The sequence below is a fragment of the Triplophysa dalaica genome, chromosome 2 (assembly GCF_015846415.1).
Source record: "Triplophysa dalaica isolate WHDGS20190420 chromosome 2, ASM1584641v1, whole genome shotgun sequence".
Classification (NCBI taxonomy): domain Eukaryota; kingdom Metazoa; phylum Chordata; class Actinopteri; order Cypriniformes; family Nemacheilidae; genus Triplophysa; species Triplophysa dalaica.
This window is the reverse complement of record NC_079543.1, coordinates 24,686,841-24,712,217: the sequence shown is the minus strand read 5'-3', so window position 1 is coordinate 24,712,217 and position 25,377 is coordinate 24,686,841. Positions and strand designations below refer to the sequence as shown.

Below are 25,377 nucleotides of genomic sequence, written 5' to 3'. Positions count from 1 at the left end.
CCTGAAACACAGTCCATTTGGACATCTGAGATTTCAGAAAGACAGTGACGTTATTAAAGTTTTTATTTGTATATAAAAAAACATATTATGTGTCTACATATACATACATACATAGAAGGTTCTCTAAAACAAATCCCAGCAAAACAAATTCAAAATGCATTGAACACAACTTTTCTTCTAACTAAATATAATGCTGCCATCCATTTAAACACGTAACACATGACTTCAAGTGTGACCTCTGACCCAGTTTTTTTTAGCTTTTAGACACCTTTAATTTCAAGCTGCACGAGACCACCAGCAGTCAAATAAACTCTCCTGAGACCCCAGAATCGATGTTAATGACTGAAGCAGATCAAGATGCAATGTCTGTGATTTTCCGACCCTGTGGTTTCCATCTTTGTCCATGATACAGTTTGCAAACGTACGCAAAGTGTCAAACCCTTTGACTCCATTCAGCTGCTGTGGTTTTAACTAGACACTTTCCAGTCAGAAGGCGCTTGATACTGTAAAAGGACCCTTGCCAAACGTGTTCTGCATTTTGCCGCTTCAGTGTTGAGTGCAGAAGAATAACTCCATCTGTGCAGTCCATTTACTGGAGTGAGTACGTAAGAGCAGACAGTTTTCCAGCGATCTTTACCACATTGGCCATAACCTCATTAAGATCTGCTTGGTGAATTATTCAGCCCTGATTCGTGATGGTGTGACCCACTTTTCCTCAATTAACTCGCCGGATCCTTTCTGCGTTCAAACAGCAGTCTGAACACCGTCTGCAGTCTTCCCAAAGTCGATCGCTCACTGCTTAAAGTGGTCAATAAACCCTTTTTTCTTCCTCCTTTTGTTGTTTCCGGTGTTGGATTAAACAGTTTCTAGTCATTTTTTTCAATATGTCATTTACATCCATTCTCACATCATGTACGGGACTCAATACACCTGCATCTTTCAAGCAAGCTCTTTTTTGAACACTTACATTCCCTGACCATTTCTCTTTGTTTAATAAATTACTAAACATCTAAGCAAAACACGAAAGCCTCAACAAATTCGCCATAAGTGGATGACATTGTATTGTCGGTAGCTTGCTTTAGTGCCATTATTCTCAAGGAGAGGAAAAGTAATGAAGGATGCTGTTTTGTTTCTTACAACCGAAATGGCTTGTTTGATGGATTCTGCCTATTATGCCTCATCTTTGACAGTGCTTTCATCTCCAAACAACACATAACACGTTCGACCTAGCATTCAGATGGAGATGCATCTACAGTATGGCTAAATAAACGAAATCAAAAGAAAACATGGAAAAAAATCCAAGACAACATAATAAGTGACAGGACGATACAATCACGCATACAAGGGACTTCCTGTGATTCTTTCTGACACAAACAACCAAATAACAAACAATATTTGTCTCTTCCTTGTGACCCAAGTTGATGTTTTGCTATTGTAAGAAGGATCTGAAAAAGGGTTCTTAAAGTGTTTTGAAAAAAATGCTACTGTTTTGATGAACTTGTGACGGCTTGTTAGAAAAACAACAGATGTGTTTAGTGGAGAAGCAATCTATGATGTCACTAAAAACAGATGCAGCGAATCTAGAGACTTTCAGAATCACATTCTCTTGCATGTTTCAATCACCAAAACTTTAACGGGACTACTTTAATGAACAAAATGTTGTTCTCCAAAAATGTCAATTGGTAGCCCCTAATCGGTCAAGCATACAAGAGACTTCCTGTAATTCCTTCGGACACAAACAACCAAATAACAAACACAATATTTGTCTCTTCCTTTCATTGTCTGGTAGCCTACTTATGCACGCGTATCTAAGGTTGGCGAACGCTGATCTGGAATCAGTGCCCTGTGACCTCCCGACAGAGACTGAGGGCCAGACACTGGGAAAGGAGGAGAGGAGACGTAATTGAATAATCAGAAATATGCAAATGAAAAACAAAAAGGCTTCCATTTAAATGCAGATTTTGACATTTTGCCTCAGAACAACAGAATGAGTGGCGGAGTAAATATCAAAAGCATTCTCGAGGGTTTACTTTCACTGTCCTAATAAACTACACACATATGTGGGTTTAAGCGATAAGAGCTTTATAGAATTCTATATTTTATGTAGCTTGCAAATGAGCTACAAAAACGTACAATCTGGATGCAGTTTAAAACCCATTTGTTTGACCGACGAGAATTTTGAATATTAAACTACAAATACAGTCGTGGAAACCATTCCAAATTTTTATTCAATCAGCATTTCTAGATGTATTGTGGTAATTTCAGTCTAGTGTCTGTTGAAATTCAACAAAATCAAACCTCAGGAGTGACATGAAGTCATCCAAGAGCAATGTTAAAGTCTAACAGCATGAACAGAACATGAAAACTGATTCAAATCTTTTTAACTTAGTTTCCTAAATTACGTTGCTTTGAAGGGTTTATGAACTTGTATTTTTTGCCGTATCGAGGTGTGAAAAAATACAAAGCATCTTTTCTGTTAGTTTGAACTGTTCCTCCAGTTTTATTTTTATTTAAATAAATGTATCTTTATTACAAATATATGACATATGGGAGAGATTGGGAGATCAATTACAAATGGTAAATAAATAAAAAAAGGAAAAAAAATTCTGTGTCTGTATAGATTTGATAATGTATACTTTTTATATTTATATAATACTCAGGTTTTTTTTATAAAGGTCTGTACTGAAGTGCACACCAAACACTTTGTATATCCACAATGACACCTCTCATTCTGTTTCCTTTGATGTTCGCATGAAATTTCGGGCATTTCCATTTTGGTCTATTTATTCTGTTTCTGCTATATGCTTATCTTAATAGAGCGCTAAAGAATGCTTGACTGGATACCAGTCAGATTTACAGCACGCTGGCTACCATCTGTAACAAACAGCACAAAAACATCAACGTATGTCAAAGACGTTGTAATCTTCAGATTACACATTAAAACAGACAGATGAACGAGTGGCGAGGCCATTATTTCTGAAACAGTCTGAAACATACTGTAAAACTTAAATTTCTATTGCAAAATAATCATTAAAACCTACCTGACCATGTTTATTGATGCTTGCTATGCCCAATTCTGTTGATAACATTTAACATGCATTTATTTAAGTATAAAAAATGACCTAAAGTCCTAAAATTGTGTGGTTGTTATTTTTCCAAGCAAATGGATTAAAGATTTTTCACTAAAAAGGTAAACGGCTAAAACACATAAATAAAAGTAATTATGTAAATCATTCAAAACAACCAGCTACTGCATAGCAACACCCTTACAACCACTCAGAACTAATCGAAATTTTGATTCCAGCAAAAAAAAAATTTTTTAGCCAAATTCCCATTTCTTAAATATTACATCTGTGAAATGCCCTCCTGCCCGTGTTTCTCTAACCTCACAGTAACCATATAAAAATTAATCTGTACAAAAAGCTCTCTGTCCCTACAAAACCTCGTCCCCCATGACAAACATCCGCGACAGACAAACACTATCTCGAGTCGTGACATGCTAACATGACGGCTGACATATGCTTTATGAGCCGTGCGAGGTCTGGGAGGAATAAAAGTGAGCTGGAAGGTCTGGCATACAGTCGAATGTCACCTGCAATAGCACTCAAACCCTCACAGCCAGACAGATGTGAGGGACAGAAATGATGTCTTTATACTTTGCCAGTCTTTCTTCGGCAGACTCTGCAGTCTCCGGAGATCAAATCAAAGCTCAAGCCACTCATTGCATTCATGTTTTCTGGAAAAACACAGAGCGCTGTTACGCATGAATACACGCTGCATGTGCACACGCTACGTTTGCCTGTAATCTAGAAGAGTGTTTTGCATTGATGACATATTACAGGCTATTAAATCTGAAGGAAACAAACAAAACATGAGCAAGTAATCGGATCAACTATCCTTACATTTTGTGAAGTATTTAATATGACTTGCCTAGTTCTGTAAATGTTATTGGTTCGGACCTCAGAAGAACATATATGTTCTTAAAAATGTCAACAAAATCAAAAGGTACCCATAGAGCCATACATAAGTCATGGATGAGCATGCAGATGTACACAAAAATGTACTATATTCACCAGAACAGAATAGACTCACGATCTGAAACGCACATCTGGTCATGAACTGGGAATTCACCATGCATGAATTCCGAACATATACCGCAACCAAAATCCTTATTAACGCATTTGGCGGTCACAAGAGACAGATAAAGAGTCACACTGTGGTTCTGACGAAGGAGACTATTAAAGATCATTTCTCTCTTACAAAGATGATGTACAAGCAGGTGTTGGATGAAACGATTTAGTGTTGGACTCAAAGAGTATTCCTCAGGTACTAAACGAGAACCATAAAAATATAACTGTGACTAAATGAGTACTTTACAATTGTGAAATAACAAAGATTTTGTGTTGACATTTAAAAAATAAATGTTCTAGGAATCCCACAAGGTAAAGATTTGTCCTTCAACAGGCAGTGTAGATTGTTTTTGATTAGCAAATTTGATTGTTTCAAATGATACAGTGAAGGCGAATCAAAAGCAAACACGATGAATAAAACCATGTGGTATTTGAAATCAAAGTTTAATAAAATTATCAAATGATTTCTGTAGGACAGCTCAAGCTGCAAGCAATTTCATCTATTGTCTGTGAGTTCTGCAAATTCAAATATCGGCCTTTAGCCATGGGGTTTCCAGACTTTCTTGCCAAGGACCTCCAAATACGATGAACCTTTTGCGAGGGACCTCCTTTAAAAAATACACATCCATTTTTTCTATTAAGAAGCATTTATACTGTTAGACACATAGTAAGTGTGATATTATGAAGACAACATATTGTTTGTAGAAATAAAACCGTAATAATCTTCAACGGTTTGACTGTCTTTTGTTTCTCAAACATTTCCTGGGGACCCCTTACAATATTCTGGAGACCCCTGGGGTCCCCAGACCCCAGTTTGAAAGCCCCTAAAGCCCCTATAAGCACCTAAAACTCTAGAGTCTCTAGAGTCTCGATATCAAATGATCCAGAGAGCATTCTGGAAAATCAAACAACCTAGCACTGCTCTGTTAACATTCACAATTATTTTGGCCAATACTAAGATCACGGATATTTACAATGATTGCTCACTGACTTAAAACGAGATACAAAAATAAAAACTTGACTTTTTAACTTCGTTAAAATAAAAATAATTGTTCAAAAGTTACACAGTAGTAGTTCCTGGCTAAATGGATTGCCACAAAATAATTGTTTCACCATGATTATTTAGCTTTGTAATCGTTTTAAGGCAAAAGTATCTCGATGAATTGCACAGTCCTAAAGAAACCTTTTTCTCAGAAAATATCAGGTGGTTGCTAGGTGTTGCTTCCTGATCCAAATCAACACAACTCTCTCATATTTGAGGTTGTGAACATTTTATAGAAACCCAACGGGTTAAAAATTGAGTTGTTTGGGTTTATTGCTTTATTTTCTCTTTACTTTCGGTTTTACAGGCCACGCCATTGGTGTAATGTCCTGTCGGTTTCCCATTAGCTTAACGTTAACAAGACAACAGTTACCTGTATCATTTTAAACCCTATGATTTCTATTCCTATTTTCATAAATTAGCATATTTAACTTGTTTACTAGTCCTCAGGAGCTCACTCTCACTATGCTCGCAAACATATTCTTGATTTCTCTCTGATTATTAGCTCATCAGCGAGGTGTAATCAAGCCCTGATTGGACGAGAGGAAATGCCAGAACGTTGATTAAAAACGTCGTAGAGACACCTGCCGTCCCGGCGTCACAATCAAAGCAGGCCTGTTGTTACCATGGAGATTATCAAAGCAGAAATTTTCGGCATCCTAACCTTTGAGGTTTCAGCGAGACGCAAAGGTTAAAGCTGAGACACGGTAAAGTGTCAGTAAACACATACAGTTGGGTTAATGACATTTGTGGAGGCGTTATAAAGGCCACGTGGATGCTTAACATAATGAAAGGGGTCAAAGTGTACGACATCTGGTATGACTTTTAATTGAATTCTGTACTTATTTGGATACAGAACTGGTGATAATAACTAGGGATTCACCGAAAGGAAAATTCTTGGCCGAAACCGAAAACCGAAAAAGAGGAAACCAAGGCCGAAAGCCGAAAACCGAAACACCGAAAGAAATTTGGCCAATTATTAGTACCCTTGCATTTATGGCTATTACTGTGTACTAACTTTACTAAAATCAAGGCATTGCAATTGCATAATTAAAGTTTGAAAGAATAAATAAATTACAAATTTTGCAAATATTTATTTAGCACATTGCAACAATGCACAGTATAAAATAAAATTCAACTAAGATGTTTAACTTGACCCCACTCATGTGTTAATTAAATAATAATGTACAGGGTACTGGCCTGCTGAAAAGTTGTACAATTAAATGTTCTCTCATGAAAACAAAGTGCATTTAGGTCAAGTGCATTTTACATTTTTCTCTGTAGGACTACTACAAGAAAGTCTATTCAGAACAAGTGCAACTGCTTAAAGATACAACAATATTTTCTCTGTAGGCTTTCAACATAATAGTGTATCCAAACAAAGACTCCCATAGCCCATATGTTAACTGTAGAACTTTAACAACAACAAATGCACCAAGAATTGCAGATGTGCAAAGTTGATAATAAGTACCGTAAGAATAGAATAACCTACTTATTCTGTCGTCTGAAGCGCTATGATGTTCAGGAACGGAATTTGGAGAAAAACGTGTTTAAAGTTAAGTTATGAAAATAAAAGCCCAACAGTCCAATATCACAAGTAAAAATCACTTTATAGTGGTAAGAGACTTACTCTAATAACAATTTAGTAAAAAAACATTTCCTAGTGTTGAAGTCTATAAAAATACTGTACAAAACCGTTGGAATAAAACGAAAGTAAGGAAAATGGTGCAGCGAACATTTAAAGAACGAGAGCTCTGCCATTATCACTACACGAGGAAACATTACGGACAACAACTAATAAGCAGTGAAGCAAGTTTTAAGTTGTTTATCATGTGCATAGTGTCTGGACTTTTGATCATCTCTTGTATATTTTGCGATGGCGGTTCGGCTCGCGTGAGCAGTGGAGCGGGCATAACTCCTGGTGCCGTAGACTGAGAGCTCTGTCATCTCATGAAAACATTGTATAAAAAACTTTGCATGCCATAGTTTACACAGGACTGGCGGGAAATGTGCATTAATACTTCTTCATTCTTCATGTTATGTGGTTTACTTTGATAGGTGAACTGTCTTTCCCGCGTCCCAGCGTGACATCCGACGGGTTTTCCCAAATCCATCACATGTCTAGTCAGTCAAATGACAACGACACGCAGATCGCTTCACGAGCATATCCCGCTGAAGGGAAACGGGTGTTTACAAATTGCCCTCATTGTAATCTGCCAGAATGACGGCGTCACTGGTAAAAAAAAACTGTCAATGACAAAGAATCTTTCGGATTACGCGACCTCTGGTTCACACACGTAAAGGAATATTGGTCGCACTCTAGAGCCCTGAGGGTGAATGCAGTTTAGGAGACGCTTTAGTGCTGCGATTAAAGGAATAACGTCCGCTGCAGATGCATCAAAGGAGAGGTATCTGTTTGTGTCATCACAACATTTCGGCCGTATTGTTTCGGTGATAAAAGTCTTTCGGCCGAAAATTTTCGGTGGCCGAATATTCGGTGCATCCCTAATAATAACTGTTCTGATGTCCAGATGTGAAAGCATACTTTTCTCTCGCAGCCGATGTGCTCTTATGCTATACCCTGTAACAAACAATGAACGTTGTGTAAAAGCACCACAATGACTGTGGCGCTCGACTCTCGGTGGGAATAGGCTGTCCACCAAAATTATAGGCATCCAGAAATGAGCTTTCCCAGAGCTGTTTTTATCCTGCTGAATAGACACAGACATATTGGTTTAAATATTGCAAAAGCAGACAGAATGAAACTCGGACTGTTTTTTACCGCTTCTTTGAAGGTGAACACTAGCGGGGACAAAGCGTTAGAGGGTGAAATTAATCTAATATTACTTGAAAAATGTAAGCCGGGTACATTAGTAACAAAATTTGCCCACCATCAAAGCGCAGATATACTAATTACAGCGGAGATGAGAGGCCACATAGGATTCAAAGGTTTGCTTTGATGCTGAAGACCATGTTGTTCATGGGTTCGGGACAAATGTAAACGCAATTTGCTGCTGGATTTGTACATGCAAAATGTGCAAGACAATGCTAGGTGCTGGGGTGAATGTGAAGCAGTGTGGCAGAAGATTGGCAGAAACCCTGTGTGTTACGCCCGCTTTAACTAAATGTAAGGCCTCCTGAAAACATTTTAACCCAGAAATATCTTGATTTGATCTTATTTTAACGCTTATTTGTTGTTGTTTTTAAGTTATCTTGAGACCCCTTTAGAAGTTTGTTAAGGGCTTATTGTGGGCCACAATGGTTTATATTTTACTTAACCCCTGATGATAGAGTCCACACATCAGAAAAATACGTATCAGTCTGTGCACAAGGTTTATATGTTAAAAGAGAGAAAGATTGGGTTAAGTTACGGATGTGACAAAAAAAGACAGGTTTTTAAGACAACACAATTTGCAGGATTTCTGTGAATTGAATCTGCAAACAGAAGCAACAACACCCAACAAATGGAGATGGCTCTTTATAGAACACAAAAAAAGCTAATAAATTGACATTTTTAGTTCCTATTTATGACCTTTATAGACCCTTATGGATGTGAAAATATACTGACATGACTATCAAAAACTACAGTATGCTTTAAAAACTAAGAGAGACTTAACATGGGTATTAAGACCACCAAATATTGGCATGTGACATTTCGGTTTGTTGAAACCATGTTAAAAACCAATTCATCTTAAGGGTGACATTTGCATGAAATTGCCCAATCGTTGGCCACGGTCATTAGCCCACTGCTATGTTGTTGCTAGGGTCTTGTACGTGGTTGCTAGGTAAAGGCAATTGGATTAGACCTACTCATTTCCCACCAGCTTTGTACACGACAAGCATCAAAAGACCCAGAGGCGATTTCTGATAAAAACAAACCATTTATTGTAACAAGGAACACAGTGACCATTGGCATGAAGAACACAGACACTCCAGACCAGTCTCTACAACTTTTAACACAATTACAAAAGTTGCCAAGTAGGAGTGAAAAAGCGAAAAGTATTGCGACAGAAATTAAGAAGTTTTTCCATCGTCTCATGTTTTGCTCCTTTAATTATTTCTCATTTAATTGTGACCATTGATTGAGTATTTTCTCTGGGTAGCTCCCTGTTGAGATGAGCTCAGCAGGGAAAAAGTCTGATTGGTTTCACGTCTGAGAAGCGTCTGATTACTGCTGGAGCCGAAGACATAGCTGAGGGCAGCAATCACGACGACCAACCTGGACTGACAATAACCGAAACGGAGTTACGAGGCGATAAGAGAGAACGGCAAGAACTGGAAAACACTGCTGGGAGATAAAGAGAATGCTTCCTTAGGTGGTGGCTGCATTACAGATAAACGCCGGACAGTGCTAAAATTAAACTGCCAGATACTGTAACGTTACGAGTGCATTCACGCAAATAGAAATATCGCAATTATTTTCCTGTCATGTTTTGATTTATACGTGTTGGATTGGATGCTTTGAGGTTGTCACATTTAGGAGGATTTACCAACAGAACAGAATTAAGCATGCATCATTATGAAAGTGTATTTATTTGGTTTTCAAACTGTTCATTCATGCCTAAAATCTGTGCACTTGTCATCACGTGAATGCGGCTAATGACGTGACATGTAAAGGAGTTGACACATGGGATTTAAAAGTTGTAGGAATACAATACTCAACTCCTCATTTGGTAACTAAAACTCACAAAGTCTTTTTTGATAACTTTTTGAATATCATTGAGTAAATACAGCGATCTTGATGAAAAAAAGAATCTGATGTCTTGATTAGGGATGTTGCGAATATGATATTTTCCCAACAGTAAATCGACTTTCAAAAACACAGGTTGTATCATTGACACCGGGTGTGAGTGGTTTGCTGTGGGGTGAGCATGGCGCATTTTACTTTCAGTTTTAAAATTGTTAATAGAAAATTATTTTTTCATGAAACATTTCAGGGTTTATTGTAAACAGCCTATCATTGTGGGTCATTCTCTTTTAAAAATTTGTGTGCCTTCATAAACTTCAATTAAAATCCGAAAATACACTTCCTTCTTGTAATGACTAACCATCTTAGATGATGTATGTTAGACTGCTTGGGCGGAGCATCCGTTAACTCCTCCCAATCCTTCTGTGGCAAAATGCAACAGCTCTTTTTATGGATACAATCAAATCGCAAAGAAAGACGAAAACCATGCCCACTATTTTTCTCATTCGAAATTCCATTTCACTCGGAAATGCGACAAAATGGAGGAAAAAACGATTGCATCTTCCGGTTGACGGTGTCTTTAGTCTGGCTTCTTAACAAGACAAAAACTGAAATACACAAATCAAGTATTTTTCTCAACCATTTCCAAATTTTGCATTTTCAACGATTTCGATTCGAAACTAAGAATCGTTAGGAATTGATAAGCAGAATCAAACTTGGAATCAGAATCAATAAATTTGAAACTATGCCCAACCATAGTCACAGGTGCTTTGACCTCCTCAAAACTGCAGAAATTTGCAGCCGCCTGTGGTTTCGTACCTACCCAGAATGCACTACTTTGTACACAATCTAATTTTACAAGCAATAGATCTATGGTTCGAGTCCACATGAACATTTAGGAGGATACTCTATATCTTCTTGTTCAATACAAATCGATTTAACTGCAGGAGTCACTCGCGATTAGAATTAACAGCTGGACTGAGATTCACTTACTGTCTTGAGTTACTGCCAACGCTAATAATGCAGCCAACCTAATGGCTTTGAAAGAAAAACATACACCCATAACATTCGGGTAACTTTTCTACCAAGGTTTGGTAACAAGGTTTCATAATATGAAGCGCACAGGTAATACTCGGGGAAAGTATTAAACCTGAACTCGCACAACCCCACATCGGTTTGTGCAACAGGCAAAAATGGGACCTCAAGTTGTGCAACTTATCATGGACATGTGGGCTTTTACTTTTCTAAGTGACTGGACACAAAACAGGACAGAAACCCAAGTCATACAGAGATTCAGAACATAATTAAACTTGAGGAAGGGATCAAAATAAACCAACTACAAAGAATATTCACATTACAGCCATACAATACAAATCTAGTTGATGCATTTTAAAAGGGATTGTTCCCCCCAAAATACAAAAGCTGTCATTATTTTATGTTGTTAAAAACCTTTATATGATAAAAGAAGATATTTTGAGAAATGTCTCAGTTTTTGTATCTATACAATGGAAGTCAATGGAGTCCAATATTGTTTGGTTAAAGAAGTAGTTCCCCTTCAAAAATTAAATTCTGTCATCATTTACTCACCCTCTTGTTATTTCAAACCCGTATGACTTTCTTTTTTCTGCAGAACACGAAAGAAGATCTTTGAAAAAATGTTGGTAACAGAACAGCACCTCCATTCACTTCTATTGTAACCATTTCAAGTGAATGGGGGGCTGTTACTGTAAGAACATTCTTCAAAACATCCTCTTTTGTGTTCTGCGGGAAGAAAGTAAGTCAAACAGGTTTAAAATGACAAGAGGGTGAGTAAGTGATGACAGAATTTTCAGTTTGAAGGTGAACTACTCCTTTAACAACGTTCTACAAAATATCTTCGATTGTGTTCTGCAGAGGAAAGAAAGTCATAAAGGTTTGGAATGACATGAGGTTAAATAAACGATAAAAGAACTGTCATTTTGGGTGAACAACTGTATCCCTTTAACATACCTCATGCAGATTACCCACTATGCATTGCACCAACAAACGTGTTCATTTGTATTTATTTACAGTAATGAGATGTATTCGAATACAGTATAAGTTAGATAAGCTGTTAAACAACAAACTCTAAACATTAATAAACAAACAACAATGTAAAATTGATGCAATGACTCATACATCACAAAAAGTTCACTGATTTGAATAAAAACATTAAATCTTTCCAATTTATGTCCTCTGAGAATGTTTCCCAACATCGCTGGTTTACATTAACTAAATACAAGCACGGCACAGTATTAACAGCACCTCTAATTAAAAACTTTACTCGCATCTGCTGAAACTATTAACCATGATTTAATATGAAACTCTAATTAACAGAGACAGCAGTTGTCTCCAAAGTTTTTACTTCATGGCTCACTGAACTGAATCCTAGAAACACTTTGAACAGATTTGTGTGTCTGTTCTCTGCTTTAAACTGTATAGAGCTTCGTATATATTTCCTCGTCTGTTAACACTCGGTAGTCCACATCAAAATGCTTTGAGTTTTACAATCAAACTGCAGCCAATGTGTAATGATTGACATCACAATTTGATCTTAATGGATGAGGTGCGTGTGTGTGTGTGTTTGAGTGAATGGTAACTTACGAATGTCTGTCTGTGTGTGCGTGTGTGTGTGTGTAACTCAAGGTTAACAAATATTGACAGTGAATTATCTTCAGCAGAAGGGTCGCAGGTGGCTTCAACGGGCCTAATTTCACAGGCAAGGACAAAACACACAGACACTATGACAAGATTCATTCATGCAATACCATATTGGAAAGATCACAATTGTCTGTTCTATCGAATAAAAACTCATGAGATAACATGTTCAGTCGAACATGTTCAAAAAATATCTGTCTTCATTTATTCAAAATGAAAACTCTGTCATTATTTACATCCCTTCTTGTCATTTTAAACCTGTATGACCTTCTTTCTTCTCCCGAACACAAAAGAAGATATTTTGAAAAATGTTGGTAAAATAAAGCAGTTGGTCCCCATTGACTTGTGTTGGTTTTGTGACCATACAATAGAAGTCAATGGGGACCAACGGGTTTCGGTTACCAACACAAATTTTTTTTGACAACAGCATGAGAAATGACAGAAATTTTTATTTTGAAGGTGAACTATTCCTTTAAAATCCCAATGAAAATGTACTTAAAATGGACAGCCTTTAACAAAATAACATACCTTGTATCTAAATGTACTTTGCTTTTATCTCGTATTTAAGTAAATCAGCCAAAACTGACAACTCCTCTATTCGGACAGCATTTGATGTCATATTAAAGTCAATTTGAAGTCTTAAATGTACTGTGTAGTAAGACATGAAAACTGTGATGGCATGGCCTGTTAGATCCACCAATGAATCATAAGGGAAAAATAACAACAGTAATTTAACAACTCAAGATTTTAATATGACATACAACATACATGTGAACAGCATAATCATTATGTAGTCAACTCGTCCAACCCATAAAACCATGCCATGTGAATTTAACAGCCCTTGTTAAACAATGATCCTACAATGATCATCAGTAACAAATGGTAGACGCATCGTTTTGTCAATGCACAATGCAATAGGGCTCTTTACCGTGAAAGAAAGTGCATTATAATGTCTGATCCACAGCTCTCAATTCAATCCGGCAAAGCACAGACACACATCAGCCTGACAACCAGTGAACGGATAATTACACTGACCTGCTCTTCAACCCCAAAATTAACCTGAGACTAGCACAAAGTCTGGCCAGATCTGATGCAGATGACATGAAGACTGAAGGGAATTGAAGTATAGTACGTTCAATACGATGTACTGTTGAGCACAATCTCCATGTGTCAATGTGATAATATTATACTTTAATTTCTCTTATTGAAATTGAATAACATCTGGTCTCTTTGGTAATGCATATAAAAATAAATATTACAGACAAACATTACTCAATTGTTTTATAATATAAATATATACATAAGTTCTGTCTATCGATTTAAAATATAATGTGGATTAAGCACACATTTTTTCTGTGATTAATCACATTTAATCGCACTTGACAATAATATTTTAAAATATACTTTTACATTTTAATAATTTCACATTTTATCTTTGAATTGATGTAGAAACAACGTATTTCTTTAACAGCGTAATTTTATGAATGAATCAACATTCTGAGATCAGTACTGTAACTGATGTCTCTATTAAATGGATTATTTTAACATTAATTATTGCGTTAAATATTTTTCAAGTGTTCATTTGCGAGAGCAGAGAGCATTCAAATTTAAGCAGCTTTTCTATATGTATGGTATGGTGTCAATTACAGTCCAGTGTCTGTTAAATATAGACAAAATCAAACCTCAGGAGTGACAATGTCATCCAACAGCATTGTCAAAGACTGACAGCATGACAATACACATGGAAACTGTGATAAAAATCAAGGTTATCACAAAAAATACATTTTGAACTTTTCCTAAATACATGTACATACAGTACATATATCACTGTTGTATTGCTTAAAAGTGAATATGAACTTGTCTTCTTTGCAGTATTTGAAGTACAATTTTTTTTTAGAGCATCCTTTGTTATTTTGAACTATCTCTACAGTTTTCATTTTCTACTAATAAATGCAAATAGAAATCATTTTTATTTGAAATTTGGAAAAATTATTGCTAGTTCACAGAATAAAACAAAATAATAATTTTCTCTAAACATATACCTATAAATAATAAGAAGACTGATAATGGTCTCTTTTATAAATATAAAACATGTATATGTACAGCCACAGAAATCACTTCCATGTGTATCCTGTAATTCGAACCTATGTTCTTGACATTATTAGCGCCATGCTAGCCAGTTGTGCTAGCTAAAGGAACACCATCAAACAGAATGTGAATACAAATATGTTAGACAGAATGATTTTAAATGAATGTAATCTAATATCTCATTGCAGCAGTATTGGTTAAATCTCTTAAACAGGCAAGACGTAATGCTGAATATGTAACTACAAGCCTCCTCTTGCAATGATTCATTTCCTGAAGTAGTAATAAGCAATTAGTTTCAATTAGCCGAATGAAAAGTCTGCATGTTTTCTTTATATCAGAGCCTTGCATAAGCCTTTTCAACTTTATGGGGATTCGATGAACACATGGCTTATTCAATAATCAGTAGTGAAGTCCTCAAGTCATAGTTCACCCCAACTCGCTCTCTTTCAAACCTGTATGACTTTCTTTCTTCCGCAGAAAACAAAAGAAGATATTTTGAAGAATGTTGTTTACCGAAGTGAATGGGAGCCGGTACTGTGCCCATCTTCAAAATATCTTCTTTTGTGTTCTGCAGAAGAAAGAAAGTCATTCAGGTTTGAAATGAGAAGTAAATGATGACAGAAGTTTCATTTTTGGGTGAACTATCACTTAAACATACAGGATATTCTCTAAATGTAATCTTACAGACGTTTATGTGTATTGTTCTGATAGCGACGTACGTGAAATAGCTCAGTATGTCATTTAATCCCAGTTAGTATGCAATCTGGGTTGAATTGATGCATTCATTTATCTCCAACACTAAGCTTGTGTTCAGTAAGATGCACATACCGAATTACATGCGCTAAAACGGTTTCGGATACATTTTCATCGTTTGACTGCTTAAGACAATGGGAAAACATCATCAACCCATTAAATTGGAATAAAATGCATCGTATCCCACTATATCAACCAATTCTACTCACTTTTTTTGCAGTTAATAACATTTGGAAGTACTGCTATACTGCGTTATCACACCAAAATGGATTGCATTTCAGGCCTGGTTCTTCAGGTTGTTAGAACTAATCCTTTATCAGAAAACTGCGCAGTTCGACCTCATTTCCATATTCCTAACATATCGAGTAATGCCGGCCATTTCTCCTTCATGAAATGTTCCCCCCGCTCTCCTGCCTCTCAACTCTACAGACAGTCTGATAGATAGACGTGTTATTTATCTCCAAGGGGTAATTCGGAATATCCAGTCATACTGTTACACAGGACATGCAAATATTGAGCAATATATTCATTGCTGCCATAAAACGCTGATTCAGCGCAGCGTTTGATGAAAAGTGCTAATACGAATATCATATTAATTATTGATGTCGTGACATAACCTCTCTCTTTAAAACAACTTTCAAACACAGTACAGCTGTGGATATTTATGCATAGAAATTGCTATTCATACCAGCTGCATATTTTCCCTTAGCATTTAGGAAATGTGTTGTTACTTTTTAAAGTTTAATTTTAGATCTATGTGGTTTTGTTTTTTACTCATTTGTTCGAAACAAGGGAGAAAATAAACGACTCTGCGCTGACAATTCTCACGAGTACCCGTCAATGACAGTTTGACAAATGAGAGACAAAAAAAACGAGTTTTCGCTCTCATTATTCTCTTCTCCTCAGACAAAAAAATGGAAAGGATTTCAATTCACTCCTTTGATCCTTTAGGGACCCTACAATAACCAACACATTGACATAGGGGGAAAATGGCGGGTTTTTATTCATTTATCTTTGAGTGCTTGCGCTTTAAAAACAACTTGATGCCAATAATATGCTGAGAAAGAGAGAATAATTAGCCATCTGTTTTCAGCAGGGAGTGCACATTCATAACATCATTCATTATGATCAATTTCAGTCATTTTTGTGAATTTTGCAATTCTTCTAGGCTTGGGGAACTACTAATGTGATTTTTCTGCACTGCTGTTAGCATTTAATTGGCCGGTAAAGCTTGGCAACCAAAAAGCTACCACGTCAATGCAATGAAAAATAAATAAATTGGCTCAAACTTGTTGAATTGTCACAACTTAAAATATTATTGATGTTCTCCAGTTAGCAAACAAACTAGCTGGCAAGTATTTACATAGGAAAATTGAAGTTCAAGCGTCAAAACAAACCGAAAGTAGTAAATGCTTTGGTAGAGTAAAATAAAATAAAATAAAGTTTCATTAGGAACGTCATCACTCTTCTAAATCTTATATACACACATTCAACTTATTTACACAAGGACAAAGTTATAGGAACCCTTAGCGAATCTTACAGACTTCCTTAAAGGACAGTTCACCCAAAAATGAAAATTCTGTCATCATTTACCCCAATTAACCTGTATCACTTTTTTCGACCGCAGTACAAAAAAAAATATTTTGAAAAATGTTGCTAACCGAACAACAGCGGTACCCATTCACTTCAATTTCATTAACACACAATCAATGCAAGTCAACGGGTACCGCGGTTGTTCAATCTTCTTTTGGGTTCTGCAGAAGAAGAAAAAGTCATACAGGTTTGAAATGACAAGATGGTTCTGGGGCACTATTGACTACCATAGTAGTTTTTCCTAATATAACAGTCTATAGTGACCCAAACATTATTCGTAAAATCTTTCTTTGTGTTCAACAGAACGACAAACTGGACCTACTTGAGGGTGAGTAAATGATGAAAGAATTTTCATTTTTGGGTAAACTGTCCCTTTAAGTTAGGGAAAATAAATAACACATTATGTTTTGGTTCAGCAAGAAATAGCATTCAACTTTTACACCCGAAGCTCACAGCAAACACTTTAATTCCTACATTAGCTTCTGACTGACATCTATATATTTTATTATTAATGCTACTGAGTCGAGGTTGAGTGACAAAGCAGTGAACGAGTACTAACTTGACATAAACGCATATCAATCTATCAAATTGAACAATACAAATGTTAATGCCTGCAGTTATGTTCACAAAAACATCCAATTACTTTCACAGTCAACAATCTGTATTAGTAAATGAACACTACATACCTAAACTCTAAGAGTTCATGTGTTGGTAAATATTCGCACACAAACACAGCAATAACAACCCAACTCAGACGCACTGAAGCTTTTCTGCGACCTTAATTAAACAGCCCGAGGAAACTACCGATCAAAAAACAAAACTTAAATCCAATTATTACACCGTGTGTGTGTCTATAAGGGATTATTATAACCCAACATTTTTCTGGTTCACAAAGGAAGAAAATTAATTAAAGATAAATTACGTCTGCAGGTACATTATCGTAAGAGCATGCAGTTTTGCAACACATTAATAACATTTTTTTTATCATATACACCCCTGTCCAAAATAAGAACAATATCTTCTCATTTGCATTAAAAGACGGATGACTACCATTACGATGCGCAATGATAATTTGCGAATATTTTAGGAGTGCTTGCGAAACCACTGTGCACTTCACCATTTTAAATTCTAATGAACGCTCTAAAGTGACTAAAGTAACTTATTTCAATCTCAAGTCAACAGGCTTCAGGCAGGAAGTAAAAAAATAAAACCGACCCAAACCGTTTTGCAGTCTGAACAGAAAACGACAAACCAGGTCCAAAGAATTTCAACATGTGTACATCAGATATAACACAAGTAGTGTCTATAGGGTCCTATGATTTCCGCGATGCGGAAAACGCGGACGGAATCACAGAATCCAGGCATGAAAATGGACTTTGCTGTTTAACACTGAATGGCAAGGAATTTGGCAAATGTATTACTGCTTAAAAATAAAGTTGCGCTGAACAGCTAACAAAAGGCTACTTTTTTCTATTAATAATGTTAGAATTATTCAAATGCGGTTAAATTATCTGCTTGTTTTGCATATCTGTATTAAAAGTGGTTAGATTGCTTGTGCTGCTCGCATTTAGCTCGAGCAGAGCATTCAACTCCATTGAAGCTACTGTCAAGCAACCTTTGTGGCGACCTGTCAAAATAAAAGTCTGGTAAACTTGAATAAGTTATTACACTCATATTTTACCACCCAATGTTTGTATAATTCAACCATTTATATTATTTACCTTGGTAAATGGAAATGTCCTAGTAAAATGATAAAATAGTACCTATTTTAAATGACCATTAAAAATAGTACTTAAATTCAAGTAAACTTGAAAACAAAGGAAAATGAACAAGTTTATTAACATAGTTAAGTACATTAAACAATTGTTTCAGATTTTTTCACTTGTATGGTTTAAAGTATCCACTGTATGATGTTTTGATAGTTCATAAGCGAATGCTATAGTTAACTTATGTTTTTATTTTTTATTTAGGCAAATATATTACTTACTATTGTACAGTTAAAAAAGGAAAACACTGCAGAAAATCCAGAAAAATTAAAAACAGACTTTTTTGGGGAAAAAAACATGGATTTTATAGGGCCATAGTCGGTTGTAATTATCTTTTCATTGTTTAATAAAAAATAAACAATTCATGCCATTAATATGTTGGGAAAAAAGACGAATAATGAACCATCTGTTCATCACATCATTCATTATGATCAACTTCACTCATTTTTAAACATTTTGTGAAGACAGCTAATTTTCAAGCGTCTATGAAACGCTGCATTGATTCCAGGTTTTCTATAATGCTGTGAGCACTTTACTGGCCGGTGTAGTTTAATTCACATAAATGCAAACAGAACTATACTATCTACATAAATAAGTTTTATCTGTGACTGACAGCAAAGTTGTTCAAGCTCTCCTGTTGGCAAACAAACTCATGGGTATATAGAGCTCCAGCATGTCATTCTGCTCCAAACAAAAAAAGGCCGGATACAGAAAGTCTATCGGCAATATTTCCACACAACTGGTATTTAACAAATTGATTCAGATAAAATGTAACAGGACTAAAAAGTACAAAATTGTACAATAATAATTATAATTTATTAGATTTATAAAGCACTTTTCTGGACATTCAAAGTGCATTACATGGAAGAGGGGATCTCCTCAACAACCACCAATGTGCATATCCACCATAATCATACTTAAGCAGCTGTATACAGTATACAGTCAGAGACCAACTTTACTTGGACAAACGGCCTACTTATCTAAAGTACTTTGGTGAAGGTGATTTTCTTGATTATAAGTTATTCCAGACCATGAACTCTCGCTGTTAAAGTGAACAAACCAATTTCCTGAATTTTTCCTTCTGCTAGAATCTGTGCTTTCCCTCAGCAAACACCCAATAAGAAGAGCGTAACCCCTGGGGAGATCAATGCTACGTTCCTCACATGCACCCGAGCTTGAAGAAGCGATGAGCTGGTTCACATAAGGACACATACACACACACCCTCACTTACCACAAACACACACCTCAACTCAAGTTCTTCCAGTAGCTCTTTGGGTGCTTAACCTTGACAATGGGTCCTAATGTCATTCTTTTGATTTGTATGCATTTTAACCATGCAATATAAAGAACAAACCACCTTTCTAAAAAACAACATTTGTTTGTTGAAAATCTCTCAAGATAATACTTTAGATTGACCTAAAATCATATTAATGTTGCCAGCAAATGCTTGCTTTGACATGCTTACATGGTTTACATTTTTTCTAGTTTCAGGTACGGTTGCACTTTAAAACATTGGGCCTCACGCATAAAAACTTCAAGAGCTTCCATAGAGCATGCATATATTTGTAAAATTATTCGACATATTGTAAAGAACATTAAAATGAAAAAATATTTAAAAATACTGTTAATAAAATCATCAAATTCAGCATAAAAAAAATTAAAATGTGAGTGTCTTTTTTTTGCTAGAACTACTTGGGTTCTCCTATTCTCACTTCAGCCTGGATTTCACAGTGAGGGTCAATTTTACCTCTATAATTTTATAATTGATAAATCCTGCCATGTGAAAAATGTTGTATCCCTTTCAATACGCAACATTCATACATCAAGCCCATTATGTTTACAGTCTGTGATGTGTAAAGTGAACGGGCTTCTTCAACATAAACCGTGTGCATATGGATAAATGTACCTTAAACAGAAGCGAATCTTCCATGTGTTCAGCATACACGGACGTGAGCCGATACTGGTTTTCCACAGTGATATCGATCTGGTACCCAGTCAATACATAGCAAGCCGTGCGAAACTCTTGAATCTTCTTCTGGAACACTTCCTTCAGGCGCTGGTTCTTTAATTCCGCACTTTCCAACTGTTTACGCAGGTCTGAAAAAAACATTCAAATCATTGATTTTTAGCAAACACACTCAAAGTCATTCATTTTTCATGGTTGATCAATGCAATCAATTTCTGAACTCCCCTAATCTACCTATGTAATTACTTTCATGGCTGACCCACTCATTGTGAATGCCTAGTAAACAAGAAAAAAGATTAAAGGCCAAAATCATATGACAATATTCAATTGAATATTACAGAACTATGAAAATGTATCACCTAATGGTCAATAAGAAAAAAATTCAACTGTGTCTTACAGTCGCAGCCATTTCTACATGTGCAACAGCAGCCGCATCTCTACAGCAACTTTAATTTTCTAATGGCGGATTCATGAAAATTTTATTATGGACCATAAAAGTTCTGCAGGAAAGAGAGATAAATGTTCTACAGTGGTCTGCTGTAAATGCAAACCAGAGCGTTGCAGTTAAAGTGCGAATGCAGCACATAACTAAACACACCGATGTGTTCAGCATTTCATTTTTGTTGTCTTTTACAATTTGTATGCATTAGTTTTATTGACATTAGTTTTAATGACAATGGCACAGTTCTTGCCCACCAATGACAACCATAGTAGGAAAAATGAAAATGGTGGTCAGAAGTGCCCCAGAACCAATCTTAGATTCCTCAAAATATTCTCTTTTGTGTTCAACAGAACATAGTCAATGGTGGCCGCGAACTGTTTGGTTATAGGCATTCTTCCAAATATCGTTCTCTACGTTCACCAGAACGAAGACATTTATACAGATCTGGAACAACTCGAGTGTGATTAAATGATGACAGAATTTTTATTCTTGTGTTGAACTGTTCCTTTAAATTAAGTAATTAAAGATACATTTCTCATTGGACATCCTTTTGCAAATTTGTGATGAATGTAAACATTTAAAACCAACTTTCTAAAACAAAAGTCTCTTTCCAAAAAACTTGCAAAATAATACCTTAACCGTAACTGAAAACAATTCTGTGCAGGGATGGGTATCGTTAAGATTTTATCGATACGGCTTACCGATACCGGCACTTATCAATACTGTTATCGATACTACATTCTATACTTTGATGTAAAATCAAATGATGGGAAAGAAGTTAAACATTTTAAGTTTCTTTATTACAGCTGAGCTTTAAAACTGCAGTTAACAAATGCTTCCGAGCAAACAGAAACATAACAAAACGTGTGTCTGTTTTCCTTAGCATACCACTTACGGCACCTGTCATGTGCATAGGAGTACACCATAATGTTATTCAACATATTTACTTTACATTACTATGGTTATTTGGATGGTAGACCGTTTTTCTTTTTTACTTTCTGGTTTTAGGTCTAGATACATATTCTAAGATAAATTTCATATTTTTTTAATTAAATGTAGGCCTACTATATTTTATAATTTTACTAGCACATTAAAAAACATTAAAAAAGAGTTGCCAGCCTATGCCAGCGTTTTTTAACATTTTCACCCAACTTTAATGGCTCACAGTAAATTTTCTGTGAAGAATATATGGACAAACAATATGTCAAATGAAAAAACAGAGTCTCAAGCTTCTACTCTTCTCAGTATTCTTCTATCTTCATTTATTCGTTTTTTATCACTCCATAGATGTGGGTAGGTTTCTTCAAAAATGCATCATTTTATTAAACAGCGGAGATAATTAACGTTTTTGTCAAAGATTCCGCCCAGATTCCACTCAGAACACTCATTAAAAACCGCTTAAACATATACGTTCTGGAATTCTGTACTTTTTCCCAGTGGTGTGTAATAGCGCCACCTTGTGTACAACAGTACAAACACTGATTGCTGTATGAACTCGTATTTGGCGGGGAAGTGTTTTTTTTTAAATGACGAGATAACTTGTCAATGGCAGTGAAAGAATTAACTTCAATTTACTAAAGTCAGTAAATACACTCCGTGGCCGAATTATTAAAAACAATGTTATGACTTGTTCTCAAATAAAGGACTTTTATTTTGACGGGTTACCGCTAATGGGGTGTTTGACGGAAGCTTTCTTAGTTGTGAAACACAGACGCTGAAAGCTCCACAAGCGCAACCATGCCACTCTTTCACTCATAAACACGCAAAACAAGCAGATAACAAACACATTGAGGAAATCATATGGCCCTAGATATCACACATATGTCAAGCAAACTTCGGCCATTCGGAAATCATTCATGGATGGAAAATGACAGAAAATGACGGCAGCAGCCTCACCATTTCAAATCACCATTTAACACCAAAATACACAGAGATAAAACAACAAGTATTGATTACAGTATTGTTTGTCATGAAGCTTATTGATACTCTGGTATCGACCCTATTATGTACCGGTCCAAAAAAGTACCGGTTCTCATTCTTGGTGTGTAAAAGATCCCTTTTTCCAGATTTCATCCAGACTCCATTCAAATGCCAGAAAATAGAGTAGATAAACAGCAATTAAAGATTCTTTACCCAAATATGAATTACTTAATGGCCACAAAGTGAGAGTGCATAAACAAACAAGTAAAAAAGATGATTGCTAATTCAATAAAACCAAAACATAAAGAATTGCACTGAGCTAATGGCACTTTACATGCCAAATAATTGACTTAACTTAAACTGTGACACCCACAAGCCGTACTTAATGGCTAAATGCTTGTGCTTTAGATACAAAATATAAAACCAAACAAATACTGGATTTCGCTGCACCTGCTCTCAAAACTAACTTTTCATAGCACTTGCTTCAACTGCGTTAAATTGTCTGGCCCAAAGGTCATTTTTTATGGATGTTAAGTCAGTTCCCAGATGTACAATAGCAGTGCAACCACGGGTGTATTTTATCATATTAACAATGGACATGTGCCAGGAGGTTTAGCGACCAGAAAGTGTCCAAATACTCAATCTTAATTCCCAAAAATACGAAGAAGCAAGCAAAATGCTGCAGTGCGTCAGTAGTAAATATCAGTTTACATTTCTGTCTGTTTATACTGTGTGTGTATATATATATATATATATATATTATATGTACAGATGCGGAAAAAACTAAGAGCCTCAAGTTTAATTTCAAATCAAATGTATTTAAATGTATTGTGGTCATTTCAATCCAAGTCTGTTGGATTTCAACAAAATCAAACCTCAGGAGTGACAAAGTCATCCAACAGCAATGTGAAAGACACATGAAAACTGTGATAAAACTTGTGGTTATGTGTTTGTTTTCTTTGCAGTATTTCAGGTCTGCAAAAATACAGAGCACAATTTCTGTTATTTGACTTAGTTTTCATTTACTAGAAATCAATGGAATTGTATTAAACATATTTCTATTTATAGTTATGTGTTTTGGTTAAATTATTATTTTTGTTACGTTCTGTGAACTAATACAAATATTCCTCCCAAACTTCAAATAAAACTATATTTTCTATTTGCAGAAAATGTAAATTTAAGAAACAGATCAAAATAACAGAAAAGATGTTCTGCGAAAACAAGTTCATATTCACTTTTAAGGATGCTGTCAGTCTTTCAGATGGATGTTGGATGACATTATGTTGCTCCAAAGGTTGTTGAAATTCAACATACACTGGTCTGGAATGGCTACAAGAAATGCTGATTAAATGAAAATTTGGGATGTTCTCTTAATTTACAACCCTTTACTCCAGTGTCAGTTCAAAGCAAACCTTGTCAAGTTATTCACCGGGTCAGTCATTACAACAAGCAATCAAGTCATCAAAAGCATACAGAGTAACCAAATCTTTGCATTCTGAAGTGTACAAACAAACAAGTGTATAATCATCTGCGCAAATGGAAGGAAAAGCAGGTTACGGAAAAAAGCAGCAACAGTAAGAAGAGAGAAGCTACAGGCAATTTAAAAGCAACCCTGAGGGTGTTTGTTTACCCGTGAGTCTGAGTCCTAATTAGACTCTCACCTCTTCACTCACATGAACACAGAGAGAGAGAGAGAGAGAGAGAGAGAGGGAGAGAGAGAATACAATAAATAAATGCGATCCAACTAATTATGGATCATAGGAACACCCCAATTAAGACCATTTAACATTTTGCCTTGGATTTACAAAAAACTAAAAGGCCACAATCATTGTGAGGATGTGGGATTAGGAAGAAGTTTAGACATCTGTATATTCACCCAGTATTTCCTGTGAAGGTGGGATGATGAGTGTAGTATCATCTGTTGACATGGCCCCGCCTGCCTCCATTTTTCTGAGACGGTCCCTCAAACGTTGACATTCGGCCCTGAGCTGCTCCACCTCTTCAGCTCGCTGCTGCTTGCCGATGCTGGTGGGATTCATCTGCAGGTGGATCACCTTGGTCTTCACTGGATCATAGTCCCCCTGATGGACATGAAAAATGTTGAGAGAGATATTTGTTTTAAACATTCACTCAAATTCAAGCTTAATATGTAAACTTTATAGGTGCTGTGTGTGATTTTAAGGAGGATCTGTTGACAGAAAGGTAATATAATATACATAACTGTCTTCATAAAGAACTTGCATTATGTTTTTATTACCTTAGAATGAGCTATTTTTCATCTACATGCATCATTTTACATCCGTCCCCTTACAT

The 25,377-nt window shown here is 36.0% G+C and overlaps 1 protein-coding gene across 2 annotated transcripts in view; it reads right to left on the bottom strand.

The window, feature by feature from the left end:
• Positions 1–25,377, bottom strand: part of mad1l1 (mitotic arrest deficient 1 like 1) — a 96,760-nt gene that overhangs the window by 5,668 nt on the left and 65,715 nt on the right. For both annotated transcript variants that reach the window (XM_056740446.1, XM_056740455.1), the window contains exons 16-17: positions 24,941–25,145; positions 20,643–20,833 (exon numbers count right to left, since the gene is read on the bottom strand). In XM_056740446.1, coding sequence (XP_056596424.1) covers positions 20,643–20,833; positions 24,941–25,145 — 396 coding nt within the window. The remainder of the gene's footprint in view (positions 1–20,642; positions 20,834–24,940; positions 25,146–25,377) is intronic.